Below are 27,756 nucleotides of genomic sequence, written 5' to 3'. Positions count from 1 at the left end.
AGTCCTAGCACCTACATGGTAGCGTACGACTATCTGTAATTCAGGTTTCAGGGGAATCCAATGTATGTATAGGCATCAGACACATACATAGTGCATTGACATACATGCAGGCAAAACATTCATATACATTAAGTAAGATTTTTTTGTTTTTTGTTTTTTTGAGACAGGGTTTCTCTGTGTAGCCTTAGTTATACTGGAACTTGCTCTGTAGACCAGGCTGGCCTTAAACTCCCAAGTGTTGGGCTTAAACACATAAGCCCCCCTGCCCAGCCTAAAATCTTACAAAAAGAAAGAAAGAAAGAAAGAAAGAAAGAAAGGAAGGAAGGAAGGAAGGAAGGAAGGAAGGAAGGAAGGAAAAGAAAAGAAAACAAAAAACAACTAGAGGTGCCTATAAATTATGAAACATGATGCAGGAGACAGCAGGTTTCCGTGAGTTCAAGGCTAGCTTGGTCTACAAAGCAAGTTCTAGGACAACCAGACTACACAGAGAAACCCTGTCTTGAAAAACCAGAAAAAAAAGGTGGAGAGAGAAATAGGGAGTAGAATATTCAGATAGGTATGTACTCATTGTACATGTAAAAACATATGTACTAAAAAGGGCTGGAGAGATGGCTCAGTGGTTAAGAGCACTGACTGCACTTCCAGAGGTCCTGAGTTCAAATCCCAGCAACCACATGGTGGCTCACAACCATCTGTAATGAGATCTGATGCCCTCTTCTGGTGTGTCTGAAGACAGCTACAGTGTACTCATATATAATAAATAAATAAATCTTTGGCTGGGCGGTGGTGGCGCACGCCTTTAATCCCAGCACTTGGGAGGCAGAGGCAGGCGGATTTCTGAGTTCAAGCCCAGCCTGGTCTACAGAGTGAGTTCCAGGACAGCCAGGGCTACACAGAGAAACCCTGTCTCAAAAACAAACAAACAAACAAAAAAAAAACAAAAAAAAATCAAACAAACAAACAAACAAAAAACAAAACATATGTACTACTTATAGATAGCACATATAAAATGTGCATGATATAGATTCACATAATTTACAATATATTATGTATGTATAGAGAATAACTATACAGCCAGGTGTGGTCGTGAATATCTTTATTCCTCTAGCACTAGGGAGGCAGAGTGAATTCTTGTGAGTTAGAGGCCAGCCTGGTTTACACTGCAAATTCCAGGACAGTCAGGGCTACAGAAAGACACTGACTCAAAGACTGAACTGAGAGCCAGAGCACTTGCTCTTCCACAGGACCCACAGCCGTCCAGGACTCCAGTGTCAGGAGACCTGACACCCTCTTCTGTCCGCCTCCAGCACCAGGCAGGAGTGTGGTACACAGACACACGTTTGAGCAAAAACACTTGTACACATAAAATAAATAAATCTACAAGAATAAATCCAAACCCCAAATAACTAAAAAACCCAAACCAAACAAACCACATACGCATAGCTATCTGTCTATGTATTTTAGCACAAAATAGCCTTCAAATATTAGCTGATCTTTCCTCTTTAAAAATGTTTTATGAGTACGATATCCACTCATATAATATGCCTGTGTGGGTATGAGTGTGAGCATGTGGCCAATGGCTCAAGGTCAGAGGACAACTGAGCCATCTTGACAAGCCCACTGTGGCGTGTTTTTTTTTTTTTTTTTTTTTTGGTTTGGTTAGGTTTTTTGAGACAGGGTTTCTCTGTGTAGACCTGGCTGTCCTTGAACTCTGCACTGTGGTGTTTTGCAAGGATCTACATGGACAATGTCAGACATTCTGCTTATCACTCTTTGCCTCACTCCTGCAGATAGGACCTTTTCCCCTTCCTTCCTTCCTTTTGTGTGTATGGGTCTTCTGCCTGCATGTAAGTGCAGCACATGCATGCTGTGCCTATGGAGGCCAGAGCAGGGCGTCAGACCCCCTGGAGCTGGAGTTATGGCTAGTTGAGGGCTGCTATATGGGCACAAAAAACTGAGTCTGGGGCCTCTACAGGAACAGCTTAACTGCTGAGCCATCTCTACAGCCCTTAGAAAGGGGTCTTTACTGAACCTGAAACTAAGTGTAGTGGACAGGAAGTCTCAGCAGCTGTCTTGTCTGTTCACCACAGTGCTGTGGTCCTACGCATGAGCAACAAGTCAGCAGCCACATGCTTCTTTAGGAACCGCTTTTACTGAGACACATACACAGCTCCCAAGTATTTTAAATCACTGCTAGTCTTACATTACCAAAGAGCAAAAAGGAGACAAGTAAGTTGGAGGGTTTTTTTTGTTGTTGTTGTTTTTTGGTTTTTTGAGACAGGGTTTCTCTGTATAGCCCTGGCTGTCCTGGAACTGACTCTGTAGACCAGGCTGGCCTCGAACTCAGAAATCCGCCTTCCTCTGCCTCCCAAGTGCTGGGATTAAAGGCATACGCCACCACCGCCCGGCAAGTTGGAGGATTTTAATGATACTCAGATTATTAGTTAAGTGTCAGTTCTAGGGGCTGGTGAGATGGCTCCGCAGTTAAGATGCTTGGTAACAAGCCAGACATGGAATAGAGAGATGGCTGCGGGCTGAGTAACATTCAGTGACACTGGTTTTCTTGGTAAATCCTAAACTGCAATGGGAATGCCATGTGGACAGTTGTGTGAACAATACAAATAATAATCCTTCCTAAGTGCTAGACAACTCTTACCACTGTGGAATTCTATTTTAGAACTCTGAAAGTCTGAAGTTGGAGACACGGTCAACTAGAAGCACACGAGCCAAGAGAAGAGCGGAAAGGGCCCGGGCCGCAGCCTCTCACAGTAGTGGAGGATTGACGTTTGCTCTTTGGTGTCGCCGCTGCAACAGAGTCAGCATCCCATGACACTTACCTTCTTGTGAGCTTGGAAGTTAATTTACTAAAAAGATTAGTGGAACCTCGGCTCCGAGTCTGGGACAGCGGTGTGGCTTCATGGGACAAGCTGGGTGAGGCAGGTGGGCCATTATATGTCGCAGTTCGCCGCTCCCGAGGTTGGCCGTGGAAAGTGCTACGGCTGGCTGTGCCCCTTGGGAAGCGGATGCGATCTGGGGTGGTCGCACTGCTAATACTGTGGGTAGAAGCAACTGGAGTTCTCTGATCTGGAACAGTGCTGGGAAAGCAGAAAGAGAGACATCTTTGTTCCCAATATGACACAGGACAACTTACAATATATAAAAGTGAAGTAAACCAGCCATTGTGAATCTAGATCAAAGGATATTTGACAGGACTTAGGAGCAAAAGCTCAGTGGGAAGGGATATAAAAGGAACAGGACAAGACACAAAGCTCAAAGAATTTAGGGGCACAGCAGATGTGCATTCTCCACATGAAGATTAACATACGGTGGAGAACAGCTAACTCAGCTTCCCCACTAACTCCCTTTCAAGCTGCTTCCACACAGAGAACTGTGACAAAAAGAAAGAAATACTGGCATGTGAAAAGGAACAGCCAACCAAAAATTTCTGGAAGCACACAGATGGTATAAATATAAAATCCCACATGCTGAAAGCAGGTTGGGGAGGGATTTCTTATACCCTCTGTAGTATGCCAAGGCATGAAAACAGGCACATACACTCACACATCGACACCACAGACACGATGACACAGATGTGCTTAACTAAAACTATATGGAGGAAGAACACCTTGTGAACAACTGGAACAAAATCTTGGACCATAAAATCCACAGCACAGTAAGCAGCAGTGGGCACACAGGAGCTCCACAGGGATGCGCATTTTCTTACATAGCCTTGAAGGTATCTCCTTCACTGTCTATTGGAGGTAACACCATCTTGGGGTGCCCAGAGGCTGACACGGACATCGACCTCTGATGTCTCAGCCGACAGGTAGATGTGGCACAGAGTGAAGCAGGGCTAGCTGCGTAAGCGAACACTTCTGTCAGGCTGGGAGAGGGTTTGGGTTCAGGCAGAGGCAGAAACAACAGTGTGATGGAACAGTGACAAAAGAGCAGCCTGCTGTCTAACACACACCCCTTCTCCCCAGACCCCTGCACACCTCCTGAGAGTAAAAATCTCTTTAACTTGTTTGGGGATTTTGGGACAATTGCTGACCTGTAACTGGTTTTGCAAATAGCAGTTTAAAAAGCTGATTTTCTTAAGGAAAATAACACTTTTACATGTTTGACTACTTCTATATAAATGTGCCCTCCAAACTCTGCCTAAAATAAAACACATCCTAAAGGAGATGTCTATGTAAGTGTACTGGTGAAATGAATTTGGTGCTGGCACATGGTACCACTCACTTGTTCCCCTTTAAATGAATGACTAAATCATGGGCATACTAGTTCTAATCAGAGCACCGTATGTCATCTGAACATCCCAGTTAGAACTTTCCCATTCAGAAGACATTGACTCCTCCCTCACAGAGCGTCAGGACTCCTAATGTGTACAGAGGCCCTTCTTATCAAGATGGGGAAGCTCAGCATGCGGACCACTTACAGAGTCTCCCAGTGACCTGAGGCCTTCAGGATCTAACTGGATGGAGGCTCAACATGTGCATGGAACACACAAGAAATGAGAAGCAGGAGAGGTGTGGCTTCCCCTCGGGAGAAGGCAAGTGGTCTTTGAAGACTCAGGAGAAGGGACAGACTTGAGGGTAGGAGAGGTGTGGCTTCCCCTCTGGAGAAGGCAAGTGGTCTTTGAAGACTCAGGAGAAGGGACAGACTTGAGGGTAGAGGAAGAGGTTGTTCTCTTTCTCCAAGAAGTCGCCACAAGGGAGACTGGCCCACAAGTCTGGGCGAGGTCTACAGGCTCACAGCATGAAGAGAGCAACTGCAGTCACTCTGCAGCACTGACTGGATACTCCTCCAACTTTAAGACCTATCTAAAGAAAAGTACAATTCATATTTTAATTATGAGCCATTTGGTGAAATTATTATTTTTAAATTGTGGTGTGCATGCGTGCGTGCGTGACTAGCTTGGAAACTCTAGGATCTCGATTCCCTGGAGCTGACCCCTCTCTCCGTCCTACCACCCTCCACTTGTTTTTTGTTGTTTTGTTTTTGAAACATGGTGTCACTGTGTACCTCTGGGCGTACTGGAACTTACTATGGTGATCAGGCTGACCTTGAACTCATGGAGGTACATCCCCTTCTGCCTCCCACGTGCTGGATGAGAGATGGATGCTCCACCATAACCAGCAACAGATCTGCTTCTAATGTCTACATTAGGGCTAACACCTTGATTTACTATTAGCTAAATTTTTAGCTGGTACAAATCAAATTCCCAAAAACATTCTATTTATGATACAGCAATCATAAGAGGCAACATATTCTACATGTTCATCAAGTTGGTTGATATAGATTCAAAAAATATCTAACATTGGCTATAAATACTCTAATCTACAACAATCTATAAAAGCAAGGTAACAAGACATGTTACAATTTTAGAAGTTCTGGGACCAAGGGGGCATTTTTTTTTTTTTTAAAGACAAGTCTTTAAGAAGACCCCTGTCTCAGCTTCCCAAGCACTGTGATTACATATATGTATCACCCTGCTTAGTTTCATTTTAAACAAATCTAATAGGAATAGTGGTTTTTTTCCCAAGACAGGGTTTCTTTGCATAGCCTGGCTGTCCTGGAAGTTGCTCTGTAGACCAGGCTGGTCTTGTATTCAGAGGTCCAGCTGCCTCTGCCTCTCCAGTTCTGGGATTAAGGGCGAGCAAGAGCACGAGCACCACCAACGCACTCCCCTCTCCCCACAATAGCATTTTTCTTAACATTCAAGCAGAATGAAACCAGCATTCTACAAAGTATCCTGTGCTAACCCTAACCCTGAATCATTTGGGAAGATGAACTCACAATTGAGAAAATATCTCCGTAAGACGGGCCTATAGGCAAGTCAGTTAGGCATGTTCTTGATTAATGACTGCCGTGGGCCGGCTAGCCCACTGTGGGTGGAGTCATCCTTGGCCAGGCAGGCGGTCCTGGCTGTAGAAGAAAGCAAGCCGAGAGGCTAGTAAGCAGCATTCCTCCACAGCCTCATTTCTTGCCTCCAGGTTCCTTCAGTGACAGACTGTAACCTGTGAGGTGAGATACACCTTTTCCTCTTCCAGTTGCTTTTGGTCAAGGAGTTTTATCCCAGCAACAGAAGCCATAAGACATTTTTTTGTTTTGTGTTTGGGACTGATTTCCTTTTTCTTTTTTTAAAAGCTCGAATTGACTAGGCTGCTAGGAAACAGCTCCGACAGCTCCCATCAGGACACGTCTGGGGGCTCAGTAATAGCATACTCGGCAGCTAGGCACACTGGTGAAGGCCTATAGTTCCAGATACGCAGGAGGATAAGAGGATAAGATAAAAAGTTCAAAGTTCAAGGCCTGCCTTAGGCAACTTGTGAGACCCTGTCCAAAAGACTAGCCATACAGCCAGCTCAGTGGTAGACTTCTCTAGCCTTAGGTTCAAAGCCCAACAGTGGAAAAAAACAAAAAAACAAACACACAAACAAAAAAAACCAGACCTGCCAGGCAGTGGTGGCGCACACCTTTAAATCCCAGCACTTGGGAGGCAGAGACAGGCGGATTTCTGAGTTCGAGGCCAGCCTGGTCTACAGAGTGAGTTCCAGGACAGCCAGAGCTACACAGAGAAACCCTGTCTCGAAAAACCAAAAAACAAACAAACAGACAGACAGACAGACAATAATAATATCATCACTGCACACACCAAGAGGATAAATCTCATTATTTGGTGGGCCTTTATGATACTTCAAGTTCAGAGTGTAAGAGAAAAGGTACTTAGAACTTAAGACATGCACCACGCATGGTTTTATCAGAGATCATTCCTGTGTTGGAATAACCTCACAGTCCAATGTATTTAAGACATAATGGAAGCCGGGCGGTGGTGGCGCACGCCTTTAATCCCAGCACTTGGGAGGCAGAGGCAGGCAGATTTCTGAGTTCAAGAGTTCGAGGCTGGGGCTGGAGAGATGGCTCAGTGGTTAAGAGCACCGACTGCTCTTCCAGAGGTCCTGAGTTCAATTCCCAGCAGCCACATGGTGGCTCACAACCATCTGCAATAGAATCTGATGCCCTCTTCTGGTGTGTCTGAAGACAGCTACAATGTATTCATATACATAAAAAAAATAAATCTTTAAAAAAAAAAAAAGGAGTTCGAGGCTAACCTGGTCTACAGAGTGAGTTCCAGGACAGCCAGGGCTACACAGAGAAACCCTGCCTCGAAAAACCAATAAAGTATTTTCCTGGTAGAAGGAGGAGTAATGTTTAACTAAGGCCTACAAATAGAAAGGCTCCAGAAAACAAACAAACAAACAAACAAACAAACAAGGTAGGGGAGAGAAAGAAGTCTCTTCCTGGTAGAAACAGAGGAAGGAAAAAGGCTCTTCCTGACAGAAAATGATGATGGTGGTGGTGGTAGAGGCAACTGAAACTCAGTTCATTGGCTACTATCTGTCTGTAGCTCTTTCATGGGAGAACAATGAAAACAAGCCAAGCTTCTAATAGAAAAGCACTCAGAGCAGAGCCAGGGCATGAAGCTCGAAGCCAGTGCTGTCTTAGTTTCCAGACGTGTCAGTCGCTCATCATACGGAGGACCTCGTCATCGTCTAGTTAATGCTTACATGAATTCAGAGCATCGAGCTCTATCGTGGGGCACACTCCATCTGCTTATCACTACTAAAGATCGGCTCTGCTCTTTAACTTGCTTCCTGGAAACTCTCCGCTAAGTCCTATCAACATGTAACACCTGGAGAGAAAGGGCGCTTCTTCGAGCTGTGGAGGTAAAGTATCGGCAGCTGATGATTCTGGAAGTAAATTTGGGCCAAAAGCAGGAGAGACACTTAGCTTTAAAATATTCCGGGGCGGCTGGGAGAGGTAGCAGGCTCCTGCCATCTGAGCGCTTGGGAAGCAGAGGCACTAACAATGAACACCCAGAAAGATGTTCAGACACCAAAGCAGCAGCTAATGATATATATTTGTGGAGAGTGTCACACAGAAAATGAAAAAAAAAATCCAGGGATCCAGTTAGATGCAGAGAAGGTGGCCACAGACTAGTGTGCAAGGAAAGGACTAAAGGACTGGTGGGTTTTGAAGCTCGATGAAACGGGGGAGTTCAGGACAGTCTTCATTCAGACATTTGCCTCATTGATGTTTCTTTTTAACTTAGTTTACTTAATGTAATGACTACAACTGTATACCTATGATTTCATTTTAGAAATGCAATTCTATTTTAATACTTTGTATAAAGAAAATTTTGGTTCAACATGTGACTTAATTTATTGTTCTTGTAATTCCTCACAGTGAAGATTAAAACTGTTCCTGCCCCCCACCTCCCCAAAGTAACACCTGAAACCAAACAGGTTATTAGTTTATTAAATAACAGGGCTATTAAGTCCATAGCTCATAGAAATACTGTTACTGACAAAAAGCCCAGGTGCCATCCCTCTGGAATTCACGCCAGACACAATGGCTCTGCTAAAATTCTGTCACTGAGAGAAAGAAACAGAGGAAACGCAAATATGACATTTAAGCCGATCTGCCACAGAGGGGAGGTCAATCCCCAGAACTACTCAAACAAAACACCACACAGGCAGGTTCCACCTTACAGGTGTGGTGTGGTACCGAGATAGGCTAAGGCGGTTGTCTTCAGGAAGGAAAGCACTTGCTGGGCAGTGGTGGCGTATGCTCGAGCACAGCACAGCATTGCAGGGGCAGAGCCAGGCAGATCTTCCAGGTCCAGGCCAGCTTGGCTTACAAAGTGAGTTTCAGGAAGGCCAGGGCTACACGGTTTCGGGAAACCCTGTTGTTGAAATGCCTCCAACACACAAAAACCCAACAACAAATTCCCAAACAACAAACAAGGGAAGCAGTTGTCTGTCTGTTGTCCTTCTCCTTTTTAGTGTGTCAACTGTGGTGTAGGCTTCAGCTTGTCAGGGGTTTCCTATCTCTCTACGGTTTTCTGCCTTGAGACAAGGTCTTTCACTGAACCCGAAGCTCACCATTTTGGCTAGGCTGACTAGCTGGCCAGCGCCTGGGATCTGCCAGTCTGCACCCTATAGTACTGGAATTACAGACATGCACAGTCATGCCTGGCTTTTTATTTAACACAGGTGCTGGGAATTCAAACTCATGTCCCTCATGTTTACAGAGCAAATGCTCAAATTTACGGAGTCATGTCCCTAGGCTGAGCAAAGCTTTTTCAATGAATCTGGCTGAAAGAAGCAAACAGGCCCTGGCAGGATACATGGGAATCAACCCCAAGAAAGAGGATATTCTTCAGAACATAGAAAGAAAATGACTGCAAAGTGAAGATGTCTGCAAACTATTTCCAATGACAGAATAGTGACATAGAAAAAGTGAGCTGGTAAACTGGAAGGACAGGGTGAGAGGTCAAGTGGACGCACGTGCAGACAGTCGTAAGACAGAGCAGCAGGAGGGGCTGGGCTTTTAAAGGTCTGCACGCTCAACAAATTATCTCCTTTTTATGCGGTTCAGGACCCCAGCCCAGAGAATGGTAACTCGCACACTTTAAAGCCCCAAAGGAGATTTTAGTAGTTCAACAAAAACTAAGAAACTTTCCAAAACCAAACCAAAACAAGGACCATGAAGCAGCAGCTTTTGAGTCCTGTGGAACGAAATCTCTAGAAATTCTAGGCTTTAACCGGTATTCCTTCTGATAAGTCAGTTGTGATCTAGAATATACTCAAAAGAGAATGGAACTGTCATAAAAGAAAATCTACTGATGGTTGTGTCAGGTTGGAAATACTTGGCCCAGGGAGCGGGCAGCACTGTTAGGAAGGTGTGGCTTGCCGGGCAGTGGTATCGAACGCCTTTAATCCCAGCACTTGGGAGGCAGAGGCAGGCGGATTTCTGAGTTCCAGGCTAGCCTGGTTTACAGAGTGAGCTCCAGGACAGCCGGGGCTACACAGAGAAACCCTGTCTCAAAAAACAAAACAAAACAAAACAAAAACAACAACAAAATGAAAAAAGGGAAGGTGTGGCTTGTTTGGGCGTGGTCTTGTTGGAGAAAGTGTGTCAGTGAGCACGAGCTTTGGGATCCTCCTACCTACCTGGGAGACAGTTCTTTCTTGGCTGCAGGTCCTTCACCAGCACTACGTCTGCCTAGATACTGCCGTGTGTTCCTGCCTTGATAATGGATTGAACCTGTGACCCTGTAAGCCAGCCCCCAATTAAATGTTGTCCATTGTAAGAGTTGCACTAGTCATGGTGTCTGTTCATAGCCAGAAAAACATAACAGAGACAGAAGCTGGTACCAGGTACCAGGGACTGGGGACTGATGTGATAGGCCTGACCATGTTTTTATTTGGAGGAATGTAAATTTGGGAACTTTTGATTTGGAAAGTAGTGAAATGCTTTAAGTGGGGCTTAGTGGGCCATCCTATAAGAACATTGGTTCTGTTATTTGAACTGTGGGGGCCTGGCTCAAGAGGTTTCAGAGGAAAACTTCAGTATGTGGCTTAGAGACTGTTTGGAGAAGAATGTGGCTGCTTTTTGCCCTTGTCTGAAGAGTCTGCCTGAGGCTAAGTCTAAGGTGAAAAGAATCAGATTAATTGCATTGACAAAGGAAGTCTCAGAAAAGCCTAGCCTGGTTTACTTTCATGAAGAGTGGGTTTTTGTTGTTGTTGTTTTTGAGACTGGGTTTCTCTGTGTAGCCCTGGCTGTCCTGGAACTCACTCTGTAGACCAGGCTGGTCTTGAACTCAGAAATCCGCCTGTCTCTGCCTCCCAAGTGCTGGGATTTAAAGGCGTGCGCCACCACTGCCTGGCTATGAAGAGTGTTTTGATCAAGGGTATCAAGCTTAGCAAGGAAAAAAAAATGTTTGGTTCAAGTAATAAAGGGGAACCAGGAAGTGAAATGGAACACAATCCTGTGATCAAGATAAACAAATGAAGAGACTGATGATCTCAGGGCAAGACCCCCCCCCCCCACCTCCCTACACTGCTACCCCAACCCTGGCTAAGCTTATTTTTTTGTGTGTGTGTTTGCAGTTGAACAAGAAACAGTTATGTCAAGTAAGTTGTTATTACCTGACTTTTCACTTGGACTTTTAATCCGGAACGAACTACAATCCAGAAATGGAGGGCACCCTTGTGATCTGGATCTTGAGGCTGGAAGGCAGGCTTTTGCTCCACAACTTAAGGAATACTGGACATTGAAAGCCTAGGCCCAGACATGGTGGCACACACCTTTAATCCCAGGAGACAAAGGCAGGCAGATCTCTGAGTTCAAGGACATCCTGGGACAGAGCAAGTTCTAGGTGAAGAAGAGCTTTAGTCCAGGAGTGGTGCCATACACCTTGTACTGAAGCATTCAGGAGACAGGCACGCAGATCTCTGAGTTCAAGGCAATCTACAGAGGAGGTTCCAGGACAGCTAAGTTTAGGCTCTAAAGGATCTGGAAAACAGAAAGCCACTGATAACATAATAGAACAAGATGTTCCAGTTCCAGCAAGCAGCAGAACATGGCACCCTTAGCCATGTAGCACTGGCTTTAGAGTGAAGAACAGAAAGTACAACTGGGACAATTGATGCTGGTGAGCTGGAGTTAAGAAGTTAGCAGTGATTAAGAGGCTAGGTGAAATTTTTTTGGGAAGTATTTTCTAAGAGCACAAAAAGCTGTGTTTCAGAGATAGCCAAGGATGTATCTTGTGCTGCAGCTCAGCTGGACTGGGTACCCAGGTGGTACTGGTTTTGAAGGCATGAAGGGGTGACAAAGAGCAGCAGAGAGGCCTAGAACTGTGACATGGCAGGAAAGTCCATTGGGGAAAGGTGTAGCAGGTGATGACCCAGGATTGAAGGGGTCATGCAAAAATGTTGACCCCTGGTATCATGAAGAAAGCCCATGAGAGGCTACTGGTGAAGTCTAGTTGCAGTAGAAGACCCCACATATTGGAGATGCCAGTACCATGGGATGACATCCAAGAACAGCAGCAGCAGTGGAGTAGAGTCAAGCAGAGCCTAGAGTGCTACAGAGGGCAGAGCTGGAGAAGTGACCCAAGCTGTTTGTAGGAGCCCAGGAGATCATGTGTGGAACCCAGAAACTGGGACAAGAAGCTGTGATGTTGAAGACACCAAGATGTTGGAGATGCCAGAGCTGTGGGAGACCTGCTGAGGTAAACTGGTGACAGGAGTGGGACCAGCCAAAGAGAAGAATTGTGCTGCAGTCAACAAAGCAAAAGAGTTGGACATCAGATGTGGAGATGCAGAGTTTGGAGTTTGCCCAGCTGGCTTTTGGTCTTGCTTTTGTCCAGGATTTCCTCACTGTGCCATTTTGGAATGGTAATGTGTATCCTGTGATGTTGGAAGTATGTGATCTGCTTTTTTATTTTGACTTTATAGAGGATTACAGTTAAGTGACAGGATGAATTTCAGAAGAGACTTTGGACTTTTAAGCACTGTTGAGATTGGTAAGACCATGGAGACTTTGGAAGTTATACAACTAAATGTCTTTTACATTACCCAATGGCTAGGTATGGTCCCCATAGACTCATGGAGTTCCAACAAGCCTATAGATGCCAGGGAGTGGAATGTGGTGGTTTGAATATGCTTGGCCTAGGGAGTGGCACTATTAGGAGGTATGGCCTTTTTGGAGAAAGTGTGTCACTGTGGGGGTGGTGTTTGAGACCCTCCTAGCTGTGACAGTCCTCTCTTGGCTCCAGTTGGGTCAAGATGTAGAACTCTCTGCTCCTTCTCCAAAACCATGTTTGCCTGGATGTTACCATGTTTTCCTCCTTAATGATAAGGGACTAAACCTCTGAACCTGTAAGCCAACCCCAATTAAATGCTGTCTTTTTTTTTTTTTTTTTTTGGTCTTAGTCATGGTTTCTCTTCATAGCAATGGATACTGGTGACCAGCCTAGCATCACAGAATTTTCCTTAGGAAAGCATCAAAGGGGGTGGGGGGAGAGTCAGGGGTTTCAGGGGCAAAACTTGGTTTTTTGAGAGTAAAATTTGCCCATTTTTGGTAATATTTACCTTTCTTTAACTTTTTGCTATTCTAAGGCAAGGAGCCTCTAGTAAATTGACTTCTGCTATTCAACAGGAGGTGATTAAGAAGAAAAAAAAAAGCTTAATTGCTAGGTATTTTTCTCTCTGGCTCAAGGACCTCTCATTGGCCAGGAGAGAGGTTTGGAACCCTTTGTGAACCGGAGAGAAAGAAAGAATGAAAGAAGAAAAAAATTTTTGTTTTGTTTTGTTTTGACAGGGTTTCTCTGTGTAGCCCTGGCTGTCCTGGAACTCACTCTGTAGACCAGGCTGGCCTCAAACTCAGAAATCCACCTGCCTCTGCCTCCCAAGTACTGGGATTAAAGGTGTGCACCACCACCACCTGGCTGCCCTGTGTCTTATTAGCTTTGAATAGATGAATTAGTCATTATTTTATTTTTTGTCCTTGTATTTATCATAAATTGTGCATTCCAAGTTTATGACCTTTAGTTACTAGATAGTGGCCTTATTCCTAGCCTAGAAGGAATGTTTTCCTTGATCATACATGTGTTTTCAAGTATGCTTTCTTATCCTAGTGCAATTAGCCTGTGACACATGAAGGTTTACAGAGTTCTAATTGCAGCTTTTAAAGGGCTCAAAATTACTTGTATAAATTTAGGAATATTATAAAATCATTCATTTGCTCACACAACTTTACTGTATGAGAGTACGTCTATATGTTGATCTGTGGAAAACCTGGCTAATAGGCTGGGCTAATGGCCAGCAGTCACTAGACTATGTAACAGTGACAGGAAAGATCGAACAAGAAGTAACCCTGGGACAAGCTCTCTTGGGGCCTTGCCTCAGAGCTCACCCATCTTAGATGTGCAAGAAACTATCTTGCAAGTGGGCTATCTCCAGAGAAACTCGATTGCTTTTCTTACTCTTCTAAATGGCCCATGACAACAGAAGCCCAACTAAGACAATGCTTAAATTAATTGGGTCCAGAGTCACTTATGAGACAAGTCTCTAGGTATCTGTGAGAAGCTATCTGAAGTAGGTACACTGAGTTTGGAAAACCACCTTAACTGTTGGAGATACCACTGTGTGGGCTGGGATCCTGGATTACATAGAGGAGAAAGACAGTTGACCACAAACACTTGTTTCTTTGTATCCAGACTTTGTGTGTAACACGTGTAGCTGCCTCACACCCCTGCTGCCATGACTTGTCAACATGATCAACTATACCCGGAACTGTAAGTCCAAACAAGCCCTTCCTTCCACATTTTTGTTGTTGTTGTTGTTAAGGTATTTTGTCCTAGCAGTAAAAAAAGTACAAAATTAAAATGCATCTTTCTTAGGTAGTCAGGTCACTGGTACATATGCTGTCTAACTAATGTGATCAAACCAACAGAAACCTCGGATTCACTAAAACAAATCAATGTCACAAGTCAGGTATGGCAACACACGCCTGTAATTCCAGTACTAGAGGGTAGAGACAGGAAGATCAGGAGTTTCAAACTTTAAAAGAACAATGGTGACTGTCAGCCTGACCCAATATTTCTCACCTTTTCTGCTGTTGATACAGTGCTAATGACTGAACCTCACTCAGCGTTTCATACATGCTATAGAAACATTCCCCCGCCTCCCAACTAAGGATGACTAGAGAGTGGTCAGGATGCAAGGCAGAGGACAACAGAAGAGAATTTGTGTCTGTCTGACTTACTTTCTTTCTTCCTTCCTTCCTTTCTTTCTTCTTTTTTTGGTTTTTCGAGACAGGGTTTCTCTGTGTAGTTCTGGCTGTCCTGGAACTCACTCTGTAGACCAGGCTAGCCTCGAACTCAGAAATCCGCCTGCCTCTGCCTTCCAAGTGCTGGGATTAAAGGCGTGCGCCACCACCCGGCTAGCTTGTGTCTTTCATTTCCTCACTCAGAATTTCATCTATATAGACTAGGTATTTAACCACACCCCACCAGGCGGACTTCCCGGCCCCCGGCCTGCCGGCCCCTCACATCAATAGTACCTCACAGTTCCTGTGTCTATCTAATCCTATTTTCTTCCATAAACTCTGAAAAGCTGTTTGCGTGATTTGATGGGTACTTCAACCCATGCAGAAGATGACTCTCTGTTCTCCTAGAGTCTCTGGTGTACTTCTCTGAGACCATGCTGGCACCGGCCACCTGTACCTGAAGGCCAGCTGTTGGCCTTTCACTGAGCTCTCCCATCCCAGGTGTGCTTCCCTTTCACTCTAAGCTGTTAGTGTTAGCATCCCCAGTCAACGTGTTCAAGAGATGCTATCCGTCTTTCAGGAAACTCCCTGGTTCTACCTTAACTTCTCCTTGTCACAATTGCTAATTATAGGGGTAGACGCTCTAGACAAGAGAAGAATCTAGAATCCTAATATCTTGTTAGAAACTAGCATTTAAAGTTTACTTACCTTAAAAGAATTATTGGTAGCCATTTGAATTATAAATTGATTATAAAAGTGAGAAGTAATATACTTCTCTTAGGAGAAAATTTTTTTTGGCAATAGGTAAATGTCACACCTGTTTTCTTTGCCGTTCTGAATGACTGAATGTCTGTCTGCTGCACATCTCTCGCTGCAAACATACGTATTCCGCCGTGTCATCCCACCAGATGCTGTATTACTCTGCAAGATAGGAGCATTTTTAATTGGGACTATTTGGTAAGTACAATTCAGTAAGGACCCCCCCCCCGCACAAACACCACACACCCACAAAACAACAACAAAAAATAGAACTATTTATGCAAACAAAAAAATGTTCAAGGGGTTCTGCCTGTGCCCGGAGGGTGGAGACTTGTATCTGCTGTGTTTCTGGATTACTCTCTACTAACTGAGTAGTATCCCTGAACTCAGAACTCTCAGACTGAGGCTGGAGTATATGGCTAGACTTTCCAAGGGATAGCCTGTCTCTGCCTCTACAGAATTGAGACTATATAGGCAAGTGATCATGCCCATCTGGCTTTTCGGTGGGTGCTGAGGCCCTGAACTCTGGTACTCACACTTGAATGGTAAGCATTTTATCCATTAAATCATTTCCTCAGACCAACATAGTAATTCATAAACAAACAAACAAACAAACAAAACAAAAATAGTGTTTGTGCATGCACATACATGTGTGCTCATGAGGATACCACAAGAGTGCACTGGACCCTCTAGAGGTAGAACTATTGGTAATTGTGAGCTTCCCAATGAAGGTACTGGGAATTAAACTTTGGTTCCCTGCAAGAACAGATAGCACTCTTAGCCAATGAGCCATCATGCCAGTCTCTTTATGAATCTAGCAATCTCATCATCTGAGAGACTTAGATAGGAGGATCATGAGTTTGAGGCCAATCTGGTTTACCTAGCAAGCCCTTGTCTCAAAAAGACCAAAGGAAAGAAAATTAAATGTGGTACTTTAAGAATAAGCTTAATATACATGCAAAACTATATTAATATACATTCAAATAAAATTAAAACATATATCTACCTGATTTGGGGATTTGACAACACATTAACAGATGAGCAAAGCACAAGTATGAACAAAAAATATTAAAAGTATAAAGGATTAGGGCTAGAGAGACGGCTCAGCAGGTAAGAGCACTCACTAGCTGCTCTTCCAGAGGACCTGCCTGGGCTCAATTCTCAGCTCCTACGTGATGGCTCACGACCATCTCTAACTACTATTGTAGGGATCAGACGCTCTTTAGGCCCTTAGAGGTACCACAAATGGCTGTGGTACACAGATTCACATGTAGGCAAAACATTCATATACATTTTTTAAAAAGTGTCAAGAATATTGTGAAAAGAAATGAAGAGAGAATATACACAAGGACAGGAAATGTTTGCAACCTTCTGTCTGATTAATGTCTAGTATTCAGAATACACAAAGAACTCCCACAACACAATCCCACAACAACTCAAAAATGGGCTTAATGCCGGGCAGTGGTGGCACATGCCTTTAATCCCAGCACTTGGGAGGCAGAGGCAGGTGGATTTCTGAGTTCGAGGCCAGCCTGGTCTACAGAGTGAGTTCCAGGACAGCCAGGGCTACACAGATAAACCCTGTCTCGAAAAAGAAAGAAAGAAAGAAAGAAACAAAGTCAAAAAATGAAAATATGAAGGACTTGAAGGGTAAAGCACTTTCTGAGAGTTCAGATCCAAACAACCCAAAAGAACGCATGGAGAATGCATCTGCAAAAACATTCTGGGCTCATAGTGACAAGTGAATTCCTAAAACTTACTGGCCAATCAAATTGAACTCTAGGTTTAGCAAGAAACCCTGTCTCAAAAAGGAAGCTGGAGAGTAATCGAAGGAGGCGCCTGTACACAAACAAGTGTAGCATACATGACAACAAGCAAGTGTTGACAAGGAGTCAGAATGATAGTAACAACTCTCACTTATTGCTAGAAAGAATTTAAAACAATACATTTGTAAAACAAAACAGTTGGCAGTTCCTCAAAGTTAGTTAGAATTACAATACAAGCCAGTAATTGAATCCCTAGCCATGAACCAGAGAGAAATGAAAACCTAAAACTCCAACCCTAGTGTCACAGCTATCATTTCAGCATTTTTGAGGCTGAGGCAGGAGAACTGTTCTGAGTTCAAGGCTATATTCTAAACTACATAGTGAGACCCCATTTTGGTTCAATGTCTAGGACCCACAAAGTAGAAAGAATCAACTTTACAAAGTTGTCCTCTGATCTTTACAGGCATGTGGATGTCTGACTTAGTCAGTGAGCGTCAGGTTCAGAGGCCCTTCCTTCTAAAGAACTAGGGTGAGAACAGTCCTGTGGCAGACACTGAAGACACCAAGAATGAGCCAGAGAACCCTGAAAATAAAGGTAGAAAGTGACTGACAAAACCATTCCCACTGTCAACCTCTGTCCTTCATCCTCACCCGCATAGGCAAGTGCATGCACAAGCACACATCACACAGACACACTGAGAACTCTAGTCCACAGACATTTTATACTAATGTTTACAATGTCATTCTTTTTTTTTTGGGGGGGGGGGTTGAGATAGCATTTCTCTGTATAGTCCTGGCTGTCCTGGAACTCACTCTGTAGACCAGGCTGGCCTCAAACTCAGAAATCCGCCTTCCTCTGCCTCCCAAGTGCTGGGATTAAAGGCGTGCGCCACCACCGCCCGGCTACAATGTCATTCTTTATGTCTAAAAGGTAGAAATAATCTAAATGTCGATTAACAGATAATCCAATAAATTGTAGTCTGTACATGCACTCAAGCTTTAGAAGGAATGAGGTGTTAATACTGGCAACGACTTGAAGGAATCCTTAAAACATTACACTGAATTCAAGAAACCAAACACAAAGGTATGTGTGTGTGTGCACGTGCACTTTCTGATCCATTTATGAGTAGTCATCAAAGAAAGCAGAAAGTAGGATGGTGTATTCCAGGAGGAGAAATGACAAGTTACCCCAGTGAAAGCTGGGCAGTGCCTCATGTCTTTAATTGTAGCACTTAGGGTACTGAGGCTGAGCTGAGGTTAGCGTACGCCACAGAGACCATGGTACAAACAAATCAAGTGAAACAAAACAAATTTAAAAAAAGCAAATTCTTTTTTAAAGATTTATTTATTTTATGTATATGAGTACAATTATAGCTGTCTTCAGACACACACCAGAAGAGGGCATCAGACCCCATTACAGATGGCTGTGAGCCACCATGTGGTTGCTGGGAACTGAACTCAGGCCCTCTGGAAGAGCAGTCAGTGCTCTTAACCACTGAGCCATCTCTCCAGCCCAGCAAATCCTTAAAACTGGTTGTATACGTGACCTGCACACTTTAAAATGGCTAATTATATGTCATGTGGATTTTATGTTAACTTTGTAAATAATGAAAAAAACCAACAACAAGGAGTGAAAGTTATAATGAAAGAGTCTTCCCTTATAATATCTTTACTTACTTATTTTTGGTGGTGCTAAAAATTGAACCAGGAGCCTGGCATACCCCAGGGAATTGCGCTAACAGCTGAGGTCAACCAGATACTTTTTAATTTAAAAAAATTAAAAAATTTTATATTGCCGGGCAGTAGTGGTGCATGCCTTTAATTTCAACACTTGGGAGGTAGAGGCAGGTGGATTTCTGAGTTTGAGGCCAACCTGGTCTACGGAGACAGTTCCAGAACAGCCAGTGCTACATAGAGAAACTCTGTCTCAAAAATAAACAAATACATAAAATTTTAAGTCATTATTATTTTGTAGTATAGGTGCATGCACACTATGGTATACATATGGAGATCAGAAGGTAACTTTTTTTATTTCGACAACAGGGTTTCTCTGTGTTGTCTTCCCTCTGCCGTGTGCAGGGTGGCAGGAGGTAACTATAACAAGTCAACTGTCTGCTTCCATCATGAGCCAGAGGAAGAAGACTCAGATCATCAGCTATGCTAGGGAATCACTTTTTCCCTTCCGAGCCATCTCAACAGCCAAAGCCCGCCCCCGCACTCTGGTTTTTCAGGACAAGTTTTCTCTGTGTAGCCTCCACTGTCCTTAATCTCAGAGATCCACCTGCCTAAACATTCTGAGTGCTGGGACTAAAGGTGTGTCTTCCTGCCACAATCATCACCACAGGGCCAGAACATTTTCTTATATTTCTTGAGTTTTGTTTTTATTTTACATATATGAATGTTTTGCCTATATGCATGTCCGCACATCATGTGTATACAGTGCCTATGGTGATCGGAAAGGGCGTTAGATTCCTCTGGAACTGGAGTTACAGGTAGCTTTGAGCCACCACCATCTGGGCACTGGGAAGAACTGAACCCCTGTCTTCTGGAAGAGAAACAAGTGCTCTTACCCTCTGAGTTAACCCTCTAGCCCCGGTTTATTTTATTTTTAATTATGCGTCTACATGTACCTGCAGATGTCAGCGGTAACCGGTATATGTGGAACCAGAGTTACACACGGTTGTGATCCACCTGATGGGTGCTGGCAACTACATTCTGGTCCTCGGCAAAGACTCTTAACTACTGACCCATTTCTCCAGTCCCTTCATCTTGAACTCCTGATCATTCTGCCTATACTATCTTCCAAGTACTATCCACCACTACACCCAGTTTATGTGGTGCCAAAAACTCAGTTCAGGCTCTTCCCTGCTATGTAAACACTTTATCAACTGAGCTTCATCTTCAATACCAACCACACCATTTAAAAAAAAGAGAGAGTTTTGTTTGTTTTGAGACAGGGTTTCATTGTGTAGTCCTTGATGGCCTGGAGTTGCATATACGAACCAGGCTAGTCTCAAAGTCCCAGGGAATTCACCTGCTTCTCTCTTCCTAGTGCAGGGATGAAAAGCTGCTGGCACCACACAACAAAATAAAATTCCTAAGAATGACATAGTAAATCAGACTCAAATGAATTTAGTGAACCTGTGGAGTGGATGGGAGACATATGGACAAACCTGTATAATTCACACTTCCTGCCTTCAAAACAAATACAAAACAGCAAGCATGTCCAGGTATGGTGGCACATGCCTTTAATCCCAGCATTTGGAAGGTAGAGGCAGATGGAGGTCCAGTTTGAGATCAGCTGGGTCTAAAGAGCGAGTAAATGAAAAAAAAATTTTTAAGACAGAATTTCTGTGTAGCCCTAGCAGTCCCATACCTCACTCTGTAGACCATCAGCATCTGCCTCCTGAGTGCTGGGATTAAAGCCATGTGCCAGCATCACTAGGGAAAAAGAGCTGTATGAATGTATGCTTGTATGAATGTCTGCTGCATGTATGGCTGGTGCCTATAGAGACCTCTGGAGCCATTGTTAGAGAAAGCTGTAAGTTGCCATGTGGATACAGACAACTAAACCCAGGTCCTATGAAAAAGTAGTAAGGGCTTTTTGTTTGTTTGTTTGGTTGGTTTGTTTTAATTTTTAAAAAAGATTTATTCTTTTGTGTGTTTGCCTACAACGTGTGTCTCTGTGCCATGTGTATGCAGTGCCCTAGAGCTCACAAACTAGATTTACAGGTGGCTGTGAGCTGCCATGTGGGGTGCCGGGAATCAAATCTGGTTTATGTAACTGCTGAGCCACCTCTTCAGTACAATCATAGAATTTAGTTTTTAAATTTTATGTGCATTGGTGTTTTGCCTACACCAGATTTTGTGTGTGTGTCAGATTTTGGTGTTACAGATGGTTGTGAGATGTCATATGGGTGCTAAGAACTGAACCTGGTCCCCTGGAAAAGCAGTCAGTGCTCCTAACCACTGAGTCATCTGTCTGGCCCCTCAATCATAAAATTTTTAAGTGAAGATAAAGCTTTAATATCTTATGAGTGGATAATGTGCAATGACACTCCAAGAATGACTGGAGAAAATTTCTGATGCTGTTCTTACACTTCGGATGAATGCACCTCAACAGTCCATAAAGTAAAGGCCTAGGTGGGCCACTGGGAGGTAACAGGATATTTAGGAGGCAGGCCCTTGTGGAAGGTTCTACAGTCACCAGAGCGTGTCCATGAAAAGTGTGTTGCGTCTCTAGCCCATCGAGTCACTTGTTCCCTGCCTCACAAGTGAAGAAAAGGGTTCTTCTTTCACGTGCTCTCTGATGGGCTGTCTTCACAGCCCAATGAAGCCATAAACCTAACCCATTTTCGACTGGAACTAGCCCTGAGCTAAAATATCTTTCCTCTTTTTAAGTTAATTGCCTCAGAATTCTGCTATAGTAACAAGACTGTAAAATATTGCTGTTACTTATAAGAAACATGAGGTGAAAAGCCACAAGGTGGAGAGAGAGGAAATGAGGTGAAAAGCCACAAGGTGGAGAGAGAGGAAACTGTAACATCTACTGTCGTCAAAAGTGAGAGACTGAGTTTAGAATGCAGGAGACTGAAATTAAAGTACAAAGCTACAATCCCACTTTGTAAGTATTTTCAGTGTCTTGCTTTGACGAGGCACAATGCCGAGGATCAGACGAACAAGAGCCTCGTGAACTCCTGACTCGGAACCTAACTCGGGCTCCCTCTGAGGTTTCTGTCAATTGTGTGCAGGAAATCAAGACTGCTCACTGCTCTACAAATCCTACCCACAATTACTTCTATAAGCACCAATAATTAACATGTTATGTCAGAACCATTTCTATCCACGAGAAAAAGGCTCTTGGAACTAATGGATTGCACTTACTCTAACAAACAGAAACTCCTTGCGGAAGGAATTGTACTCAAGTTAAGGATTCAGAGTTGTAAAAATTTAACATACTCATTATGTAACGTTTTTTCCCCTGTGGCTTAGCTAGCCTATAGTTTCTGGTATAGAAAGGACTCAAGGAAAAACACTCTCCTGAGGACAGGCAGACTTCTGTCTGGCACTTACTTTTTTTTGTTTGTTTGTTTTTGTTTTTTGTTTTTCGAGACAGGGTTTCTCTGTGTAGCTCTGGCTGTCCTGGAACTCACTCTGTAGATCAGGCTAGCCTCAAACTCAGAAATCCACCTGCCTCTGCCTCCCAAATGCTGGGATTAAAGGTGTGTGCCGCCAACCTGCACTTTCTTGTGCATGCCTCTATCACTCAGTGTTGACACAACTTAGGGAGAATAGATGTCTCTGGAGGAATGACAGAGTGACTCTGACACACAGGACCTGAGTTTCAGCTCCTCCAGAGCTCCTGGAAAAGAAGCCCTAGTGCAATGGTATAAGGACTGGGCTTCTAGGAGGTCATCAGTGCTTTGTAAAGGGGAGGTCCTGCTCCTTCTGCTGTGGGAAGATACCATGTCCTCACCTCTGAAGCAGAAAAGAAGGCATCCTTCACTAGACAATGCCTGTCTGTGCCTTGACCCTAGACTCTCCAGCTTCTAGAACCCAAGTAATACACTTCTGTTCCTTATATGTCTCAGATATTCTGTTAAAGCAGCAGGAATTAACTAGAAAAAACAGAAATTAAAAAAAAAAATCCAAAAAGTCCTGCAATGTGGGAAACAAGGTCTGGTAGCCTGGAGGAAAGACACCGCAGGCAGAGGATGGAGAGTGAAACAGATGGATGCAAAGGTGTAACTGGTTCAAGTCCCACACTCGATCCCAGGACTGGGATCCTATCCAGGTACTTACACTGGGGACAGCAGGGCTTTTCTTGCGCTCAGGAATATCCGCTTTATTGGGATTGCTGGCATTCCCCAGCATGGGGCTGGCAGGTGCAATCCCCTTTCCTCCTACAGCACTGCCGCTTGGTTTTCGAGAGGGAACTCCATCTTCTTTGAGGTCACTATCTGCAGTGCTGGTCTGACTCCTCTTTGGATATGCCACAACTGAAGGAATAGCTGGTCCAGCTACAATAAAGAGTTCATTCTTTAAAAGACAGAATGCAGTTCATATTTTATTCTGTGAAAATTAACATTTTATAAGATTTTTTATTCATCTAAAACTGCAACTAGTAAAATTCTCTAATTTGTTTTCCATTTGCTTATTATTTAAATATTCTACTTCTCAACATTACTATAAAAAATTAACAAGTTGAGTGGTCCTTTGGAAACAACTTAATACTGTGTCATTATGTAGAATATCAGTATCAAATTAACTAGATACACAGGCAGCGTGCAGAACAAACTATTCTGGTACAATCAAGCAAACGACATGCTCTACCTATGAGCTACTCTCATCTTGTGGATAAGGCAGCACGGGTGTCTAGATAAAGCAACAAGTGGAGGAAACATGGTCCTTTTGGAAAGCTAGAAAGAAAATGCACATGGCCATGTCTTAGGAGAGCACATCCAAGGAGGACCTTCGTAGATGATTAGCTGGTCTCCTACAGTTGCCACCCAGGGCCCCAGTGTTAACACAGGTGATCCAGAGTTCAAAACATTGGAAATGGATACAGAGCTACCATAAACAGTAAGATACAATGCCCATTCAGGAGGATTTCTGAGTCTACAGAGTGAGTTGCAGGACAGCCAGGACTACACAGAGAAACCCTGTCTCAAAAAACAAACAAACAAACAAAAAGATACAATGCCCACATAAGATCTTAAAAGAACAGCACCAGACCTGTGCTCTGGTACTGAGCACCTATCATCCCAGTACTTAAGAGGTTGAGGCAGGAAGACCACAAGTTTCAAGACAGTCTAAGCACTACAGCGAGACCTTGACTCAAAACAGAATAGCAACAAACATATAGAGAAGACGTCTTAGGTCTACCAAAAGAAGAGTGACTATTTCTTGGACAAAAATGTAAAAGGTAGCTGTATTTGGAAATTAGAGCTTAAAAAGGATTGATTTATGAAAGACGACTATCTTAGCTCTTGGACATGCTACTGTAACATATAAAACTAAGAATCAATCAAGCACAGGGTGATGCTGCCATTGGCACTGTCTGTCTTCTCACTATCTCAACTACTCATTATCATCACAACTGACACTGTACACCACTGCAACGTCAGACTCGATATCAGCTGCTTCGCCGCTTATGTGTCTGCCTGTACACTTTACACCCTTCATCATGTATGCAGTCTCATGTATCATGTGACTGTACTGAACTACATCACCTGATACTCCCCACTCCTCTAACCCCAGTTCTATTACCCTGTCATTTTAAAGAATATTGTCTAGACATAATCAATAGTACAGTACTCAAGTTTTTGCTGTTATTTTTTTTCCAGAATAAGATTTCTCTGTGTATCTCTGGCTGTCCTGGAACTTACTCCAGATTAGGCGGGCCTTGAACTCACAGAGATCCACCTGCCTCTGGTTCCCGAATGCTGGGATTAAAGACATGTACTGCCACTTCCTGGGGTGAAGTTTTTGTTTGTTTGTCTTAAATTAATTTGTGAGAAAACACACATATGGAAGCCAAACTATGCCAGTGTCAGTCCTGGGTATTTATCCACTGGGTATTTATCCAGCATCTTGCTGCTGGCCCAATGTATTCTTTCCTTCCTTTGCTGGCCTGTTGTTTTTTTTTTCCTTTTTAAAGATTTATTTATGTGTATAAATATTTTGCTTGAATGTTAATATGTACTTCATGTGGATGCTTGGTGTTTGTGGAGATCAGAAGGCACTGGATCCCCTACAACTGAAGTTATGGGTAGTTATTAAGTCAACTTGTAGGTGACTGCATATTGAGCCCCAGTCCTGTGTAAGAGCAGTAAGTGCTTTAAACAGCTTGAGCCGTTTCTCCAGCCTGTGAGGTATTCTTTCTCCTTAAATAATTCCCTTGACATATATCTAAGTTGTGTGCAGAGGTAGTTGCTTTTCCTTTTCTTTAAAAATTAAAAAAAAAGCCGGGCGGTGGTGGCGCACGCCTTTAATCCCAGCACTCGGGAGGCACAGGCAGGCGGATTTCTGAGTTCGAGGCCAGCCTGGTCTACAGAGTGAGTTCCAGGACAGCCCGGGCTATACAGAGAAACCCTGTCTCGAAAAACCAAAAAAAAAAAAAAAAAAAAAAAACCAAAATTAAAAAAAAAAAAACACACTAATCATTCCTTTTACTTTATGTATGTGTATATACATGCTAGGGTGTACACTCAGAGGTCAGAGGATGGCTTGCAGAAATTGGTTCTCCTGCCCGCTCCACTGTGTGGGTCTCATGTACCAAACCAGGCAGTCAAGGTATCAGCAAGCACCGTCACCGGCTGCATGAGTGCACGTGTTGAGGATGGAGGTCAGGTACAAATGTCACAGTATAGTACACAGTTAAAGACTTATTTATTTATGTGTACATGTGTTTGCCTTTGTGGGTTTATGAGCAGCATGTGCATGCAAGAGCCCATGAAGGACACTAGATTGCCTGGAACCGCAGTCACAGTTACAAAAAACACACGGACACTGGGAACCAAACTGTAGCCCTGCATGTCAGAGCAGCTGAACGTGTGCTCTCTCCAGTCCTGTGTATCACATATGCATTCAGACGAAGTGGCATTCTCAGTAAGTATTATTTTAAAGGTAATAAAATATTTTTATAATCTAAAAGGATTATTACAAGTAAGAAATGAATTTTTAAAAATACTATTAATGTTCTATGTCCTGTAGAATCAAAACTCAGTCAATATTTAGTTCTCATCTGGTATGGTGATATAGGTCTTTAATCTTCAAAGTTAGGAAGTAGAGACAGATTCCTAGAAATTCAAGGCCAGACTGGATCTATATAGCAAGTTTCAGGCCACTTAGAAATACAGAATGAGGGGCTGGAGAGATGGATCAGTGGTTAAGAGCACTGATTGTTCTTCCAGAGGTCCTGAGTTCAATTCCCAGCAACCACACGGTCGCTCACAACCATCCATAATGGGATCTGACGCCCTCTTTTGGTTTGTCTGATCACAGCAACTGTGTACTCACAGTCATAAAATAAATAAATCTTTAAAAAAGAAAAAAAGAAAAAAAAAAAAAAGAAATACAGAATGAGACCCTGTCTCAATAAAACAAAGCAAAACAAAAAATCAACAAAGAGATCTATGTAAAAATAAAAAAGAGTAAGTATCTCATTAGCATCAAAAATTCTCCTTTTAATAAAATAGTAACATCACCTATATATTAAATAATTACCTTAAAATAAATTACTTTTATGACTTACAGGCGGTATTTGGCCCTATATACACCCATTCGCCTGGGGCCAAATAGAACTTTACTGGTGAAAATGGATTATGAGTGGATAGGAGCCAACCTTGCTCTGGGCATCCCTCAGCAGTTCTGTCTCCTGGAGACATGCTGACATTCCTTTCTCTGTGCCTTAGGGATAAAATGAAGGTTCTAAAGACTCTTTTTTTTTTAAATGTCTGGGGAAAAAAAGCCGCAAAATTGAGGTGAAATCTACATGCTTAAGGAAGAATAAATCTACTAAGATTATTCCCTTGATAAAAGTGAAAATTCCACTGATTTCTTTCAGGATTTAGGAGTAATTCCCTTTAAATTGGGTACTTTTGAGGGCAGTATATAAGCATCTGCAGTTGGCATTCAGTTGGCCCTTTTTAGGTAACATGAATACACAGGAAGAGAGATATCAACATCACCCCCTCATCTATAGACCCTACAGATAGGATAAATGTAATACCCACCCCCCTACACACACTCTTTTGTCTTCTTTATTTCCCACAGGGTCTCGGTACATAGCCAAGGATGACCTTCTTTTGAAGTGTAAAAAGAAATATTTTATGCGGATAATTGTTTTGCTTGCATGTATGTTTGTGCATATGCATATGTGTGCTGGTACCTACTGGCCAGAAGATAAAGCTGTATCCCCTAGAATGGGAAGTATACACAGATGTGAGTGCTAGGTCCTTAGAAAGAACACTAGGTACTCTTAACCACTAAGCCACCTCTCTAGTTTCAACCTTAAATTCTTGACCCTCCTACCTCTACCTCCCAAGTGCTGGGATTACAAGCATTTATCAAAATGTTCACCCTCAGATTTTCACCTTTAATTGAAATTACAATAGAAAATTCTAGCTGGGTGGTGGTGGCACACACCTTTAGTCCCAGCCTTTGGAAGGCAGAGATAGGTAGGTCTGTGTGAAACCAGCCTGGTCTATAGAGTAAGTTTCAGGACAGTGAGGGCTACACAGTAAAATGCCCTTCTTGAGAAAAATCTAAATAAATAAACACATACATACACACAAAAACCTTGAGACTGGAAAGATGATTCAGCAGTTAACAACACTGCCTACTCTTATAGAAGACTCAGCACCCACATTATGGCTTACAAGCTTCTATATGCCAGGAGAAAACAACACTCTGGCTCCATAGGCACCAGGCGCAAGTGGTGCAGATATATACATGAAGTTAAAATACTCATACATATAAAAGAAAAAATGTGAAAGTCATTTCCTCCACTTAAGTGTTCAACAGCCTCCAATGGTTAGCTGTTCCAACCCTCTCTGAACAGAGAGTATTTCCATTAGAACAAAGCGCTCCACCAGCTGCAATGCTC

At 43.2% G+C, this 27,756-nt stretch overlaps 1 protein-coding gene and 1 pseudogene across 6 annotated transcripts in view; one reads left to right on the top strand and one right to left on the bottom strand.

The window, feature by feature from the left end:
- Mark3 (microtubule affinity regulating kinase 3) overlaps positions 1-27,756 on the bottom strand; it is an 85,630-nt gene that overhangs the window by 6,456 nt on the left and 51,418 nt on the right. For 5 of the 6 annotated variants that reach the window (XM_028764575.1, XM_028764577.1, XM_028764574.1 and 2 more), the window contains exons 13-15: positions 22,950-23,167; positions 15,440-15,543; positions 2,838-3,095 (exon numbers count right to left, since the gene is read on the bottom strand). In XM_028764575.1, the coding sequence (XP_028620408.1) occupies positions 2,838-3,095; positions 15,440-15,543; positions 22,950-23,167 (580 nt within the window). Of the gene's footprint in view, positions 1-2,837; positions 3,096-3,724; positions 3,884-15,439; positions 15,544-22,949; positions 23,168-27,756 lie in introns of all 6 variants that reach the window. The other variant, XM_028764579.1, reaches the window with a different exon arrangement.
- LOC114618777 lies at positions 7,749-8,051 on the top strand (annotated as a pseudogene).

This window comes from Grammomys surdaster, unplaced genomic scaffold (genome assembly GCF_004785775.1).
Source record: "Grammomys surdaster isolate TR1022 unplaced genomic scaffold, NIH_TR_1.0 144, whole genome shotgun sequence".
Lineage (NCBI taxonomy): Eukaryota > Metazoa > Chordata > Mammalia > Rodentia > Muridae > Grammomys > Grammomys surdaster.
This window is presented reverse-complemented; position numbering and strand designations above follow the sequence as displayed.